The sequence below is a fragment of the Sciurus vulgaris genome (assembly GCF_902686455.1).
Source record: "Sciurus vulgaris genome assembly, chromosome: 13".
NCBI classification, from domain to species: domain Eukaryota; kingdom Metazoa; phylum Chordata; class Mammalia; order Rodentia; family Sciuridae; genus Sciurus; species Sciurus vulgaris.
Genome location: NC_136474.1, coordinates 82,497,867 through 82,515,134, shown reverse-complemented (window position 1 = coordinate 82,515,134; position 17,268 = coordinate 82,497,867). Strand labels below are relative to the sequence as shown.

Here is a 17,268-nt window from a genome sequence, read left to right as displayed (position 1 = left end):
TTCAGAACTGAGCACATACTTTGCACCTGAGGCCCATCTCAGCTGGCCACTGGTGTCTGACAAAGTTGGAAGTGAGGGTGTGGCAGGTGGTGTACAAAATTCTGGCATGGATTCTGGGTGCACTGAGGTCAAATCCCTCTGTTTAAAAAACGCATTCTGGACTGGGGGAGTAGCTTAGTGGTAGAGTGAATATTTAGCAAGGCCCTGGGTTCAATCCCCAGCACCACAGAAAAATGAAATAAAAGAACACATCTTGATATTCAGGGCAGTTTTTGCTCAAGCAGAGCAAGTAGCCCCACAGCACCTCCAATCATTGGGGTGAGGCATCAGGGCTGGGTAGGGTGCAGGCAGGACTTGGAGCATTTCCACCCACAGCATCAGGACAGTGAATCAGCACCAAGCAGCAGATCCGCACCAAGACCAGGCCTATGGGGCTCCCAGGCCTCTGGGCAATGGGGGCATTCTACCCGATGTCCACTGGGCGTGCGAGGAGCGGGGATGGAATTGGTGATCAACATCAGAGAGGAAACACAGGCGAGGATGTCGAGACGCACCTTCCCAGATCAGCTCCCCCGTGTGTCTGCTCAGGCAGCAGCTCCCTGGGGCCTCGGACCTGCACGGCCAGCCATCTGACCAGAGGCACTGCAGCTGCTCCTCCGGGTCGCTGGCTCCCACCTCCCTGGACGCCCTTCCCACCATCTGCCACTCCCTCTCCCTGGGGAGAGTGTCCACCCTGCTCCCCTCAGAAGCAGCACTCAGGACAAATGTGGTCAGGAGGGAGCGTCCCTCCCACCCCACCCCCAGCAGTGTGTCCACCCCTTCTCCACCCTGCTCCCCTGGTGCTTGTGAAAATGAAGACTCAGAATCAGTGGGTCCAGGGGGATGGACCAAGGCTGCTGGGGAGGGCAGCCACAGGAAGAGAACCAGAACATGAAACCAGTTTGCCTTAATTTTTCACATTTGACTTCTCTTCTTTCCTCTTCTTTAAAAGAAGTATGACTGTGCCTGCCTCCTAAGCTTCTTTGAGAACGCAGTAAATAAGAGACCGTTTGGAACACAGCACCACAGAAACGAACATGTGCTGCAGCTTTTTTTTATACCAGGGATTGAACCCAGAGGCACTTAACCTCTGAACCACATCCCAGTCCTTTTTATTTTTTATTTTAAGGGAGGATCTCATTAAGTTCTTTAGGGCCTCGCTAAGTTGTTAAGGCTGGCTCTGAACTTGTGATCCTCCTGCCTCAGCCTCCAAGTCACTGGGATTACAGGCGTGCACCACAGCACCCAGTGCCCGCATCTTCATCCAAGCTCCCAGGAGAATTAAAGTCAAAGTGAGTTTTAAAAGTGCGATTCTTGGACTGGGGTGTAGCTCAGTGGCAGAGCACTTTGCCTAGCACGCATGAGGTCCTGGGTTCAATCCCCAGTACTACGAAAAAAAAAAAAAAAAAAGGGAAAATGTTAGATGCACCAAGTCACCAACTCCACTTCAAGGAATTTACCCCACAAATGTACCCGTCCAAGTGCACTATAATGTATGTACATTGTCTTCTTGCCTAAGATAACAAAAAGCTTGTGCATGACCTCCATGCCCATCAATGGGAACAGGCTAAATGCATAATCGCTTCCTACAACATAATGCCATGCAGATGACCTCTAACCTCAGCGATGCCACATCATGGAGTAAAAAAGCCACAAGCAAAACCATGCACTCCATAGGACAATTGTATCGGCGGTGGGGAGCAGGGAGCACATCTTATAAATACACGGAAAGTGTCCACTGGAAATCACAGGAAACTGTTGACGAATGTGTCCTGGGGGGAGTGAGGCTGGAAGGGGACCCTTTATTTTAGTTATGCCCTCGACTCCTGTTAGACACCAGAAGTTACAACGTAAAACAATGTTTTTAAATGTGGCTCTTAGTGAGAATCATCCTGCAGATCCAGAGCCTCTGCACCCTTGTTTCCCATTAGCTGATCTCTTTCTGGTTTGCCCCCAGCAGTGGGCTTTTCAATTTTCTTATAACTTGCAATAGCCCCCCCCCCCCCCCCCCAGTCTCCCCACTTCCAGCCCTGCTCCCTTACAGCCAGCGCACTGGGCTGCAGCCAGAGTGATTCTTGCCAAACGAACTCTGACCTGACCGGGCCACTCCCCTGCTGGGCCCCTCCGAAGACTTCCATCTTAGAGTGACATGGGAAGTGCTCCCACAGGCCCCACGTGACCTGCCCTCGGACCTCACTCCCTCCTGCTCTCCGGGCTGCTCCCTCTGCTCCCACGAGTGTGCAAGGCTCCTCGAAGACCTTCCAGCACACCAGCTGTGCCCCTCCTCCGGACTCGTGCACTTTGGTTCCCCCTGAGCATTTCTTTATTTGGAACATTCCTTTACTTCTTTCAAAGTCCTGGCCAAAAGTCATCTTCTCTGACTACCCTTCCAAAAGAAGACCCCACCTCACTTCCTCTCCAAATCACCACTCTGTGGCTCTCGGCGCTGACCCGTTCTCCATGCACTGGTATGCTGTGATCTAATGTTGCATATCTACGTGGTGATTATGTTCCTCTGTGCTGGGAGGAGTTCATTAAAATACCGAATCTACAGGTTCTAGAACAGTGCCGGGCACACTGTGGACCTCCAATGAGTGAGTGGACAAAGGACCTAGCCTCCTGTCCTCTGGAGTACTAAATTCTAACCAGGTAGAATCAGGGAGTTCTACTGGCATGGATGAGAACAGTTCAATGACCCAGAGCACGAAGGTCTTAGCCCTGGGGACCTCGGAGTCTGTGAGCTCAGACCGTGTGCTGGTGCCAGTCCCTGCTTCTAACAAAGCTTTGGCTCGGGTTGGAGTCGCCCTCTTCCTAGTCTCACTGCAATCTGCCACTTTTCCAGAGTTCTCTATCCAAGAATACTCCCATCAGGCACCCTGCGCTCCGGCCAGGAAATTCTTCGCCTGCCAATCACCAGTGCAAACCCTGCCCTCTCCTGGATACTGCAGTCATTTACCCACAAGTCCTCACACTACCCCACTCCTCCCTGGTACTCCTCCTCTCCCACCACTTCATCTGCTTGTGAAAACACGCCTGGATCCTCTATCAGAGCTCGATTTGTCTCCTGCAGCAGGTTTCCCAGGCAAGCCTGCCAGAACATGGGATCTAGTCCCTAACTGGTCTCCAACCTTGGCCTGCAAGCCAGTCCCTCTCCTTCAGGAATCCTCAAGGCAGGACAGGCTGCTTAACCCAGAGTCTCTCACCCAAAAGGTATCGTGCTTTCTCCCCTTCCCAGGAGGAGGGCTAGATTTGATGGAGCCTAGAAAAAACCACAAGGACCATGGTGGAAAGCCAATAGAGGTCTAGCCCGGGCTCATCCTCATTCTTAACCAATAGGAAGGAAAATGTAGAAGGAATAAATAACAACAGCAATAATGGTAGCTTACTACTATTAAGGGCTCACTACCCATCAAGCTAAGTTCATGCGCATTATCTCATTTAATTCTGGACAACAGGCATTGAAGTCTCCTTTTCTCCCTTAACTTTGACGTCTCATTTTATCAGTGCCACATTGCCATGGCTGGATCTGCATTGTGTCAGTATTGGAATCCTTTCAGCTTCAACCAACCCCCTTCCCACATGAGGCCATAATTTCCTGCCTCCCTCTCAGCAGAATGGCCATGGAGCTGAGCTTCAACCAGTTCCCTTCCTGGCTGTGTCTTCTTTTATTTTTATCATTCCTGTTCATACTCTGATTCACAAGGTTCAATGTCTGCTAACTGGCAGCCACACTGCTTCTCCAGTAGAATACAGATATTGCAGAAATTGACAGTACTTTTATCGAAATCTGCTTCCCATTAGTTGAGGAACAAGGATGCTTTTGCCAGTGGAAGATATAAATTTTTATGACTAGAACTTGAACCACATTAAACCAGCAAAAACCAACTGTATTTAGGGAAGAAAATTATTTTTTCTTGGCATATTTTTCTTTGGAAATTCTTTCAAAAGAGGATTAAGCACTGAAAAAATAAGAACTTATTGTATAGCAACAATGAATTGAGAAATTATGTAAATAAACCTACCTTATAAGACGATTAAGAAAGTATCTGAGTATGACCTTAGGGGTTAGTCCTTTGTCTGAATTCTGTTGAATCTTTAGAAATGACCTTGCACTTAACCAACCACTAAGAAAAAGAAAAGAGGAATTACTTATCAATAACAGAGTTCATTGGTTGATAAATGGTCATGTCAGTCAGGATAGGCTAAGTGATGCTGCAGTAACAAAGCAGTTCCAAATCATAAAGTTGTTTGGATTGTTTTATTTTGTTTCATTTTGTTCATGACACATACAACTGATTGCCTCGGTCTTGGTATCTTCTTGCTATGAAACTTAGGCTGATGGAGCAGCTGCTATCTGAAAGTTCACCAGTGACCACAGCAGAAAACAAGAGTTCTGGAGGGTCTCAACCCAACAGTTCAGTTCTAGCCTAACAATGACCTGTTTAAAGTTCTTGGCATAGGATACAAAGCACTTTGCATAATGGCACTATGAGGTGCCACTTGTTGGAACTACTGAAGTGGCCCACACTGGCCCAGTAGGGCCAGGAAAGTGAAATGTCCCCAAGTGCCTGGAGGGTGGCCAATAATGCTGATAGCTACCATGTTGGTCTTTTCAAGTAGAAACATCAAGGACTCCCATTTCTACAGTATGACCTCCCTTTCAAAGTACTTTCCCTAGAGAGATTGGCTTTGCTTCTGAGCCACACCAAAAGCTACTTCACAGTAAATACTTGCTGAGCGAATGAACACACAGGTCTGTCAGGTCAAAGGGAAGCTATCATCAGTGCTCCTCCCTGACAGGAAAAGCGAGCCTCAGACATTGATTGAGGAGGTTGCTCAAGAGCACAGTTAGGATCCTAACTGACACGTCCCAGTGACAGACTCACGACCCAGAATGGTCAGCAAGAGGAACTGAGGCTGTGGGTCATGCCTTTGAGTTGCAACTTGAAGGTGAGCAGCTGTGTGACAAGCCCAACCTTGTGACATTTAGACCCATGACCTTCATGGACCTTTCTCTAAGGACCAGATATATTTCCTATTGCAGAACAAGACTCTGTGTCGGGCCCAACTTGGAAGGGATCCTGGAAGGTCGGAGAATGGCTTCATTCTCTGCCTGCTAGATTTGCCTTTGAAAAGCCAGTTGGACTCATTATAATAGGGACAAAATTTATAGAGACATGTAAAAGAGAGTGCTGGAAGGTGGAAGTAGGGTAGCCAATTCTGATTCTGTCATCCTCTTAATTTCAGAAAAGGATAATTCAGGGCCATCCTTTCTCTTCAGAGAGACTGGCACCCTTTCCTACAGCCTGGTTGCTAAGCAAAGCCTGGGTTTCACTTTGTGTGTGGGTGTGCACTGCCCAGCCTTCAAGTTCATAAGCAGAGGGCACTGAGAAGCCTGGCAGGAAAACAGGCTGCGAGCAGGATGCCGGGCTGCAAAGGGCTGCGTCCCAGAGTCCAACAGGATGGGAAAGGAAACCATGCCGTGGAGGTGTGTGAAGCCAGCCAGAGAGTTAGGAAAGGATCCCAAACAGCCACCCATTAGTCTTTTTTTTTTTTTTTTTCTTTTCCTTTTTGCAGTGCTGGGGATTGAACCCAGGGGTGCTCTAGAACTGAGGTACATCCTCTGTCCTTTTATTTATTTTTTTTATTTTTACAGACTGCATTTTGATTCATTGTACACAAATGGGGTACATATTTTCATTTCCATGGTTGTGCACGATGTAGATTCACACCATTCGTGTAATCATACATGTACAGAGGGTAACGATGTCTGTCTCATTCCACCATCTTTCATACCTCCCTCCCTCTCATTTCCCTCTACGTAATCTAAAGTTCCTCCATTCTTCTCTCACCCCCGACTGCTCACCCCCATTATATATCATCATCCACTTATCAGGGAAAACATTCAGCCTTTGGTTTTGGGGGATTGGCTTATTTCACTTAGCATGATATTCTCCAATTCCCATCCATTTATCTGCAGATGTCATAATATTATCCTTCTTTATGGTTGAATAATATTCCATTGTGTATATATAACACAGTTTCTTCATCCATTCATCTGTTAAAGGGCATCTAGGTTGGTTCCACAATCTAGCTATTGTGAAATTGAGGTGCTATAAACATTGATGCGGCTGCATTACTATAGTATGCTAATTTTAAGTCCTTTGGGTATAAACCAAGGTGTGGGATAACTGGGTCAAAAGGTGGGTCCATTCCAGTTTGCTGAGGATTCTCCATACTGCTTTCCAGTGCGGCTGCACCAATTTACAACTCCACCAGCAATTTAAAAGTATGCCTTTTTCCCCACATCCACGCCAACATCTATTATTGTTTGTGTTCTTGATAATAGCCATTCTAATTGGAGTAAGACTAAATCATAGAGTTGTTTTAATTTGCATTTCTCTAATTACTAGAGATGTTGAACACTTTTTTCCCAGTCCTTTTATTTTTAATTTTGAGACAGGGTCTCACTAAGTTGAGGATGGCCTCAAACTAGTGATCCTCCTCCTGCCTCAGCCTCCTGAGTAGCTGGGACCCATTAGTTATTCTTGAAGGCAATCAGAAGTCCTTGGTTCTGAGGCATAAATATTGTGACATGGTGATTAAAACAGCTTCCATGTAAAACATATGAGAGGTTGAATATTCAAAATGCTTGGGACAAGAAGTGCTTTTTGATTTTGGAATGTTTGTACATAATGAGTTATCTTGGGGAAGGGATCCAAGTCTAAACACAAAATCCATTCATTTCACACACACCTGGCACACGTAGCCTGGAGGTAATTTTACATGACATGTTTAGTATGCCTGCATTTTGTCTGCGACCTGTCCGATGAGGCCAGGGGTTTTCCACATGTGGCATCGTGTTGGTCCTCAAAGGTCTGAGGACATTTTAGGTTTCAGATTTTCACACTTGGCATGCTCCGCCTGTGTTCTTAAGTTCTGACTGTCACCTTACTTGCTGGGTAGACATGGACAAATCAGTTCATCTCTAAAGACTGAATTTCCCATCTGTAAAAATACAGATGATATTGTTCCATTGTTCAAATGAAAATTTTAAATAAAGGCAAATGGGACAATTCTAAAGAATAAAATAAATGCTAATGGAAAAAAGACAGCCCCTGAGACTGGTAGTGAAACATGGAGACAAATAAGGACAAAGAAGAGAGAAATGTCTTTCTTCGACTCTCGACTGGGACGGGGACCTGCCTCATTCCCCCATCTCATCCCCAGCTCTTCCCACCCAGGCTCATATGGTGCTTGACCTTAGCAGGCATCAGGATCATTTGGGGGACTTGTGACAGCCCAGGTTGCTGGCCCCACCCCCAGAGGGGGTGGGATTGGGTTGTGTCGGGTCTGAGAATCCACATTGCTACCAGCCTCAGGTGATGCTGATCTGAGCACCACTGATAAAAGGCACAGCTCTCCTCCGCCCAGACCAGCCCAGATGAGAGGGACGCAGTCTCCACACATTTGTAGTGTCCTGGACATTTGGAAGTTCGGCGGATCTGGCCTGTATCGTGGATGCATGGATGCAGGAGGCTGCCCAGTGGTTCCTCTGTCGTCTCAGATTCCCACTGATGGCACAAAAATGGCCAGGGGCTTTTCATGCCCTTCATCCTTCCTTCCTACTGGCCGCTTTCCCAAGTCTCCAGATTGGTTTCCGGCTTTGTTTCTACCCATCTCGATTTGTCCTTGCCAGCCTCCTCCCAGGGCTCAGGACGGCCAGTCAGACCCGTTCCAGCATATGGCATGTGTGAGCGCGCGCGCGCACGCACGCGCACGTGGATGCATGCCTGGTTTGCCTTTTCAGGGAACAGAGTTCTGGTCTCTGATGCTGTCCCCCGCCTCCAGGGACTCATTGCAGGTGTCCTGTAACTGTGCCTCACCTGCCTGTCCAGACCCCGCTGTGCTCTCTGGAAAAGTCTCATTCCCAGTGGCTCCTGTCTCAGTACTAGATTTGTTGCAGAGTGCTCTGACCCCTGCCTGACTGGGCTGCTCTCCCTTGTCATGCTGGCCCCCTCCTAGCCTGAGCCGCTGCCCTCAGAGAGGTCTCTGCTCATTCTGCACCCCACTTGCTCTGCATTACAAGAAATTATCACAGCAGAGTCTTGAGATAAAACAACAAAGAAATGATTCGTTTAAACGATGCATTGAGCAGCACCGTATGGCCAGCACTACTTTGGGCCCTGGTAGCAGCACACAACACAGAAAAAAGTTCTGCTATACATTCCAGTGGAGAGAGAGAGAACAGTCAATCAACCAATCAAAAGTAACATCTGTTGTGTTACAAAAAGAAAATCTCAGGAGAAATGAACCAGAGAATGCTGGCTGGGTTCATTTTAAATGGGGGCCAGGGACAAGAAACTCTTGGCTGTGAAGGTGACATTTGAGAAGACAGAAGAGGGAGCGAGCCACCAGGAGAGTAGGGAGGTGAGTGTCACAAAGCTGGACGGGTATTAGTAATCCCTTACTATTGCTCTGCCCAGCTGGGAGCTAGTTCTCTCCTGACGCCATGTTTCATAAACTTTTGAATTTCATGGGCTTGGAAAATGTTTTTTCTAATGAAAACATTGCTCTGTTGCTGTGGTTATTTGGCCGGCAACAGCACCTCCATCATCTATCCATGAATCCCTTTCTCTTTCCCAACACACTACAGATATGCCCTGAGTCATTCTGTGGATGACCACCTTGCATTCCTCACAAATCATCCAGCCCCACTCCATTTCTTTTCTCCCTTAAGTAGCAAAAGGTCTTAAAAGAACTCTCCACAATCAGTGCCTCTTCCTCCCCACCTCTTTGCCCTAGTCTGTGGGGCCTCCATTTCCACCACTTCACTGACCATGCTCCCGATGCGGATACCTAAAGGTCACCAGCTGCCAAATTCAGGGATTGCCTCTCTCCATATTCATCTCCCAAGTGCAGGGCCCCTCTGACCACACCCGCTCCTTGAGCACTTTCTTCTCTTGGCTTCCTGGTGTCCACAGGGTCTAACTTGTGTCCTATTGCAGTCACTCATCCTCAGACTCCTGAGTGGCCTCCTCCTCTTCTTCCCAGTTTCTATGGGTTAGGACACCAGAGACCCTGGTATTCAGTCCCCATCTGTCTTTCCGTCACCCTCCTAGAGTGATCAGTTTCAATACTATGGCTTTAAACCCTCCTCTATTCCAAGGACTCCAAAATGTATGCCCCCAGCCTTGACATTCCCAGCGATCGCCACAGTCATTCAGCCGTATTCTCACCTGACATCGCCCTGTGGCTGTCGGAAGAGCCCAGGTCCCAAACGGAAGGCTTGACCTTCCCCTCCGAACCCCGCTTCTCCTCCAGTCTCCTCCATCTCAATGAATGAGTCACCATAGTCTCAGTGACTGAAACCAAAACCTAGAAACGGTCCCCAGCTCCTCTTTTCTCACACTCCACATTCAATCCATCAATAGGTCCTAACAATGCCACCTCTAAGAGATCTTGAACGTGACCTTCTTTCTGCCTCAGCCTTATTAATTCTTATCTGAAATACAATGAAGTTCACGAAATTGATCTCCTCGCCTCCACTCCTGCCCTTTTGGGGTTTATTATTCAAATACACCAGAGCCAGAATGGTGATTTTTAAAATAAGTAAACCCATATCGCCTTCTGAATTAAAATAACCAACTTCCCAATCGACCAGCACTGAAGTCAAACTCCTTAGTGTTTCAGGATCTCCACGGTCGGGCCCTGCCCATTACGCACCTTCACCTCTGTCTCCACCCCTCCTCCCCACCGGGCTATGCTCAGTCTTCTTCCGTCTCCTTCACAGTCTCCTCACTCTGATCCTAGCACTTCTGCACTAGTTGATCCGTCAGCCGGAAACGTCCCCCTCTGGTTTGCTTTTCCCAAATCTGGCTTCTTCCTGCCATTTTGGTCTTGGCTCAAACAGCACCTCACCAGGTAGCCTTCTCAGACCTAGTCTAAACAGCTGCCCATTCCCTCTCCTCCACAGCTCCTGTTCTGGTTTCTTCTGGGTATTTACTTAGATCAGACTGTTTCTTATTTATTCATTTGTTAATTGCCCCCCAAGCCCCTGCCACACTCACTAATGGAAGCACCAAGCAAGATCCTCATTTGTTCTACCCATCCAAGTAACCTCGGGGTATAGAACGATGCCTGGCACGGGCCTTCAGTAAATAACCGGTGGTGACTGAATGCCCATCATCTACTATCACCATCTCCTTATGAAAGAGGTTAGGACACAGAAAAACACAGTGATTAACAACATGAACTCTGGAGTCAGATGCCTGGGTTCAGATCCCATGTCCACCAGAACTATCTCCCTCAGTTTCAACCTCCAAGAGGGGATCTTGGCATGCATGCCTACAGTGGCTATTACACAGCCATCAAAAGAAATGGGGTGCTGATTCATGCTACAACATGGGTGTACTCCAAAACCCTCATGCTAAGTGAAAGAAGACAGGCACAAAGAATGTGTGTTGTATGACTGCACACATATGAATTCTCTAGAACGGGCAAATCCACGCAGACAAAAAGCAGATAGGTGGTTTCCAGGATCTGACAGGGAGGGACTGTAGAGTAACTGCTTCATGAGCACATGGGGTGATGAAAACATCAAGGAACTAGATAGGGGTCATTGCCCAACACTGCTGAGTGTGCTGAATGCCACTGGATTTTACCCTTTGGTTAATTTTATGTTATATGAATCTCATCTCAGGAAAAGAAAGAAAGAAGGAAACAATAGTCCCACTGCACAGGGATATTATGAGGATTAAGTGAGGTCATGCTTCCCAGTACTTAGCACAATGCCTGCCATTTATTAAGCAATTAGGAAATTTTAACTCTTCGTAGTTTAAATAAACACAGCTTTAGGAAACATCACGCACACCATTTTCTTAATTTTTCCCATTTCACTGTAGTGACAATTAGGAACTTCATCATGAATCGGCACCAGTCTATGGACCAGATTTTAAGAACCAGTGAAATAAACAATTTTGGTAAAGAAAATTGACTTTTGTCAAAGGATCAATTCTTAGGGTAATCCTAACTCATTCAATGAACCAAAGGTAGCCCCATCTATAAAGGAACAGAGGCAAAGGCCCAGGGGGTCCACGTGGACCGTCCAGCTCTGTTCAGGAGGGGAGAATGGCAGTGTGCAAGTGGAACGGTCCAGAACAAGCAGAAGAGAGGTACGTAGTTCAGCTGGGTTACCTGATCAGGAAGAAGGTGTCAACCCCAAGATAGAACGGGCCACTCCCAGAATAAAGGTGCAGTGGGCTCTTAAGCACTCTGGTTTTCCATTCAAGCGTGTTATCTGTAACAAACATGAAGACGCAGGGGCTTTTTGTTTAATGGGTGAAATTCACGTGATTTTTCTTTTCAGGAAAAGCAAAAGGAGCACCATCAACATTCAGTGCATTAGGAGGGCCTTATAAGCCACTGTCCTTCCCTAAGAGAACTTAGATAAGGAACAAAGGTGGTGACTGAAGTCCCTGTCACTCAGGCTGTGAGCTCCCTTGTGCTCTCAGGGTGGCTGCAACCCCCTTGGATTCCAGCAATGTCAGGACAGGTGCAGGCCACCTGGGCGGCTCCTTCAGCTGCCCTGGACCAGCCCCGTCCCTTATTCTGATTCATGTGTGGTCCCCTGCCGAGAGCACCCTGGTTATGGTAGGCCAGGGCAGCAGAGGGAGGTCAAGAAGCTGATCCAATGCCAGCACACCATGTTTCTTAAGCTTGCCTTTTCAGGTAGAAAAAAAAAAAAAAAAGTTACTTTCTGGCTTCATCAGCCATGTCAAAGAGGAAACCCAGCTCTCTGACTGATGAATATACAATACCCAGGATCATTATGTATCTGATTTATATGGAGTATTTGCACCTAGGGGTGGCTCCTCTAAGGAGCCACTGGATGCCTGGAAAACTCACTATGGAGGTCACAAGCTATGTCTCTACCACAGAATGAAGGCTGCCTATAGGGGAGCTGCCAGCCTCATGTCCCAAGGCCCCCCTCAATCCCACACGGAAGGTTCTGTCCTCCCTGACAGTTCTGAGATGAAGGCAGACAACTCTCCACACCTAAAGACAGCCACGCGGTCATCTGGCTGGTGTGTCCCGAGATGATCCAGAGGAGACTTAAGACTCGAATGCCGTTCAGTGCAGGGCAGGTGCCTCCTGGCATCTCCGTAGTCCAGATGGCCGGCACATTCCTCTGCCAAGAAAAGCACTGCAGAGCACGCTGCACAGCTCCTAGAAACTCTGGGCCAGAGCAAAGGTGTTACTGTCCACCCGAAGGCCAGCCCTATCCACACATCATCCATTAACAAGAGCCAAAACACAGAGAGATCTTGGCAGTGACCTGAAGCTCTCATTCCAACCCTGGACTGCTCAACTCAGATCTCCATGGTCCCCACTGGAACCATCTGTGGACTCTTGCACACCTCCCCACCCCCTAACCTTGATCCTCCCTAACAAACTCCACCTGAGGTTGGTGCCCCATAATGCCTTATCCAGAATGCACTGCCCCAAATGAAGCCCCAGCATGCCAGCCCCCGACCCCAGGCCTGCTTTACAAAGGTTGGGTGAAGAAGAAGGTAGACATCAGTAAGAAATCTTCGGATCCACAGAACCAGTATTTCACTTGACATGACAGTGCAGGTGCTTTCCTAGGAATGAATCCCTACAGTAACACCCTAACTCTGATCCAGGTAGGCTTGGAAACGAGAGAGGTGGCACAATAACTAAGGTGCAGGCCTTCTAGGTACTGCCGGCTCTGAATCTGGCTGTCATTTATTAACTCTGGGATCTCTGGCAAGTGAATTAACTTCTCTGTGTCTGTCTCCACATCTGCAAAATGGGAATCAAAGTAGATCTTATAATCACAGGATTATCATGAAGAACAAAGCAGCCAATTCTTGTAAATCACTCTGAAGAGAGACCAATGCATAGAAAACATGAGACCACAGCTACTATTATCACTAGTTTAAATCCTATTGCTTTAGGAAAGAATACTTACTCCTAGTTAATTTATCTGCACATTTTTTAAGATTTAATTTGGCCTACCCTAAGAGCAGATTAAGTAGCTAGAATTGTGAAATTGGAATCTCTGAAGCTCAAACCAGTTTCAAAAGACACACAGTTTTTCCTGTACAGAGCTCAGGGCCTTAAACATTGTGGACATCACTATGTCCTTGCAGAATTAAAACTGATTCACAAATGAGACCTGGAAATCTAAATCAATTTCTTAGATGAAAGAACTTAATTACCCAGCATTTGGAGGTTCTAGAGGTAAATCTAAGTTTTCCCCTGAAGTCACTCACTGCATGGTACCTCTGCCCAGAGGCACACACAGCGCTCTCCCTTACATTTAGGAAAATTGTCCTGCACCAGGACTTGGAGATTAACTGCACACAGCCACCAGTTTTATGTCTGGTGTCACCTGGTTCTTCCTTGGTTTCCTGAGAAGCCCTACGATTCGATACAGAGATGCAGGACCAGGACCTGCCAGGCTCCGACAACTTCTCTAACCTCTTGGAGCCTAGGTTCCTCACTTTTAGAATGGACAAGTTTGGGTAGGGTTATTGTGAAGATTCTAGATCAATGTCAAAGGTCTGGCTCAATGCCTGCCTTGGTGAGCAGGTACTCATTATGTTATTATTATTTTTTTTCTAATTCTATTTGCGGATGAACTTAACCATCGGGGTCATAAAAAACATCTGAAAATAACTGGTCTTGTAGGGAAGACAGCCTCTCAGATTCCCATTTTGCTCATTTGTAAACGGAAGGTTTTGTAAACCTTAGGGACATGGAGAGGACTGGATGAAACAATGCATGTGGTCACTGGTTCTCAAAATGGAAGTCCACAGACCAGCAGCTTCAGCATCACCAGGGAACATGTTAGAGAGGTACTTTCCCAGGTCCTACAGCAAACCGAGGAAGTCAGTATCTTTGGAGTTAGGGCTCAGTGATCAGAGTTGTGACAAGTCCTCCAGGTGATTCTGATGCACACTGAGGTTTGATCGACCGGATATGTTTGATCACAGAGTCTGAATTTGGGTGAGGAAGCTGAAGTTTCAGTAGTCAATGCCTGACGCCGAGCCAGGCGTATCTGCCCTAAACCACGCAGTCTGGTCTGAAGCGAGGTCTCGGGGGCTAGCACAGCACGGATGAGAGCCATGCAGGATCCTTCTTGCATGTCAGTTCCCTTCACGCTGATCCAGCTGCCTGCTGCCTACTCACTGAGGTCAGCACAGTCCAAGCAGAAGGTCTGAGTAAACTCCCTCTCCTGGTTTAATTGAAGAGGATGAGGGAAAAAGGGATGAATTCAGAGGAGGTGACTACACACTATCTCATCTGATTCCTTCAACAAGTCCCATTTTGTGCCCCTATTTTCCCATGTGGAATCTGAGGCTCTTAGAGGTCAAACAAGGTCAAACCAAGATCAGAGTTAGCAATCACGGCAGGCTGACTGGGGACCTCTGAGCTTGTGCTGTCTCTGCCATGCTGACCACACAGGCCAATGGAGAGCAGAGAAAGGTCTGGACCCCATCATGCAAGAAGTCATTGAGGGATTCCAAGACCTGAGCAGTCACCATAATTGCTCTCAAGATCCGACAGGATCATCAGGAGACTTGATCTTCCAGGTTTATCTTTCAGGACCCAGCAGACAAACCCAGACCCATATTTAGACGTTGCAGGGCAGCAGGGGCTGACCCTTGCCTGGAAGCTAAATAATCTGTGCCCCCAGCACAGCTGCATCCCTGCTTTGGACTTGGGGAATGAGCGGGTACCAGCAGCCTTGAGGCCTTCTGGGTTCCTCCTTGGAGTATCTCCAGCTTAACACAAATATGTTTTGTTGTTTTCCTCGTTGCTGTTGTCTTGTTGAAGATCCAAACAGGGTCAGAAAAAAATCATTGCTATGCCTTCTACCATGGACATTTTTCCTGAAGCCACTTTATCCCATATCATATTCTTCTGGCCCATTCGCTGATTTTTTTTTTTTTTTTTTTAATTTTTATCCCCCTCATTGGAGTTAAGGAAGAACATTTGTGTAGCCCTACCTAAAGAGAATCTTCCAAAATTACTCTGGGGTCCTAGAGGTCTTTGCCTAGAGGCAGCTCTTGTGCGAGGAGTGTGCATAGGTGCTTTCCCCTGCGGAGGGAAGGTGGGCATGAAGGTGGTGCTCTTGGCCTCCCACTGAAACACAACACAGAGCAACCCTCTCAGGTCCAGCCCGCGCCACACCTCTGGCTCAGACACACTGATAGCTTGTGCTGCGCACTCACCCGCGCCCCCCAGGCTTCCAGTTGTGTGTCAATCATTTACCTTGGTGATGGCAGAAGCACCTCTGAGCCTGTGTGTGTCTGCGACTCTGAGAACAGACATTGTGATCATGGAGTTGTCCTGAGAGTGACCATAGCACAACCCTGAGCTCTGTCCTGACCTAGCCTTTGATGAGCACAAAAACACACTGGATAATTGTACCCAAGAAATAAAGTGGCATTTTTGGTGACCTCGCCTTGCCTTGACACCCTGGTGGCAAACAAAGGCTGACTTGTGAGCAGCAGGGAGCCAGCCTCCTCAGTGACATTTAGAAGCTGCTGGGCATTCACTAGAACCAGGAGTCACCTCTCTTGGGTGGTCCTAGGTTCATGAAAATGCCTACCTTTTCCTGGGCTTGTGGCTCCCGAGGGCGAGACACCGGTGGGGCGCGCTGTCAGTTGGACCCTGCTTCTTGGCCCACTGCTCTCTGCCTCTCTCAAAGGCACACTCCCATAATGGGCGGAAGGCTCCCCCTGTACTGGCCGTGTCCCAAGTCCAGGGCCCCGTCCCCTGGCGGCCACGCAGATGGTTCCAGCCAGAGGGAGTGCCAGGCCCAGCAAGGTGAGGAAGCTGCAGGGAGAAGACACAAGGCCAGGCCTTACTTCACGCAACACCACAGGGACACACAGAGGAACCACTGTGGAAATCAGAGCCACTGGATATTCATAACCAGTATTTAACAAATTTAGTAGTGGGAAATGACATCTAAAGATAAAAATAATTAAAAAATGACAAAGGGGAAAATTAATGAATTTCACTTAACTCTTTATTATCACTGGAAAAATTATCATACACAAACAAAAAGAAACCAAACTTGGAGGAAGATATTTGCAGCCATATGACTAAGGATTAATATCCTTTATAAATATAAGGAACTTTGAATATTAATTAAGAACCCAACTGAGGCCCTGAGGAAAGGGCGAACATTATAGTAGGTAATTTATAAGATGAAAATACAGTGGTGGATAAATTCAGGGAAAAAGAATCTTCCTTGCCAGTTTTTTAAAAATGTAATTTAAATCAATTTATTCACCTATCATATTGATGCCAGTTTTTTTTTTTTTTTCTTTTTCTTTTCTTCTTCTTCTTTTTTTTTTTTTTTTTTTTTTTTGGAAGGGGAGGTACCAGGGATTGAACTCAGGGACACTGACCACTGAGCCAGCCCACTTTTTGTATTTTATTTAGAGACAGGGTCTCACTGAGTTGCTTAACACCTCGATTTTGCTGAGGTTGGCTTTGAACTCAGATCCTCCTGCCTCAGCCTCTCAAGCCACTGCGATTACAGGTGTGCTTGATGCCAGGTTTTATAAAGGTGGCTTTCAATGCTGGTGAGATGGGAATGAAGAAGATGTAGTCATTCCCACAGGGACACTATGAATGAATTGTTCAGGAAAACATGTCCAAATGAGTCAATTATTATGACCTGGCAATTCTACATCTATCTGCTTTGTCCTTAGGAACAATTAAAAATGCAAACAAGGAGTAAAGGACAAGATACTTATAGGAGAGGCACCACCTCCAGTTAAAGAAATTATCTTAGCCAAGGTCAAATGGCTGGCTCTGGAATGTCCTGGGACAGGAAACATTTCTCAGTGGTCCCCTGAAACCCAGCCGTGCTTGGGTCAGCCTTTCCTTGGAACACTTTCGCCTCTTCTTGCTGAAGGTTAAAGGTGATCTCCCTGCTCCTTAGCCCACTCAGGCTACGGTGACAAAGTGCCACAGACTGGGTGTCTTATGAACCACAGAACTTGATTTCTCCCAGTTCTGGAGGCTGGGAAGACCAAGATCAAGGATCCAGTAGATTCAGGGTCTGATGGGGCCAGCTCTCTAGTTCCTGGAACCTTTGAACTGAGCTTACATGGTAGAAGGGGAGCTCTCTGAGGATCCTTTATAAGGGCACTAATTCCACTCATAAGGGATTCCTCTCAT

At 47.2% G+C, this 17,268-nt stretch overlaps 1 protein-coding gene across 4 annotated transcripts in view; it reads right to left on the bottom strand.

Annotated features, from left to right (window-relative positions):
- LOC306642859 (O-acyltransferase like protein-like) overlaps positions 1-17,268 on the bottom strand; it is a gene marked incomplete at its 5' end in the record, with an annotated part of 52,591 nt that overhangs the window by 14,543 nt on the left and 20,780 nt on the right. For all 4 annotated transcript variants that reach the window (XM_079108685.1, XM_079108683.1, XM_079108684.1 and 1 more), the window contains 4 exons: positions 4,062-4,163; positions 11,236-11,338; positions 12,097-12,276; positions 15,683-15,909. In XM_079108685.1, coding sequence (XP_078964811.1) covers positions 4,062-4,163; positions 11,236-11,338; positions 12,097-12,276; positions 15,683-15,909 — 612 coding nt within the window. The remainder of the gene's footprint in view (positions 1-4,061; positions 4,164-11,235; positions 11,339-12,096; positions 12,277-15,682; positions 15,910-17,268) is intronic.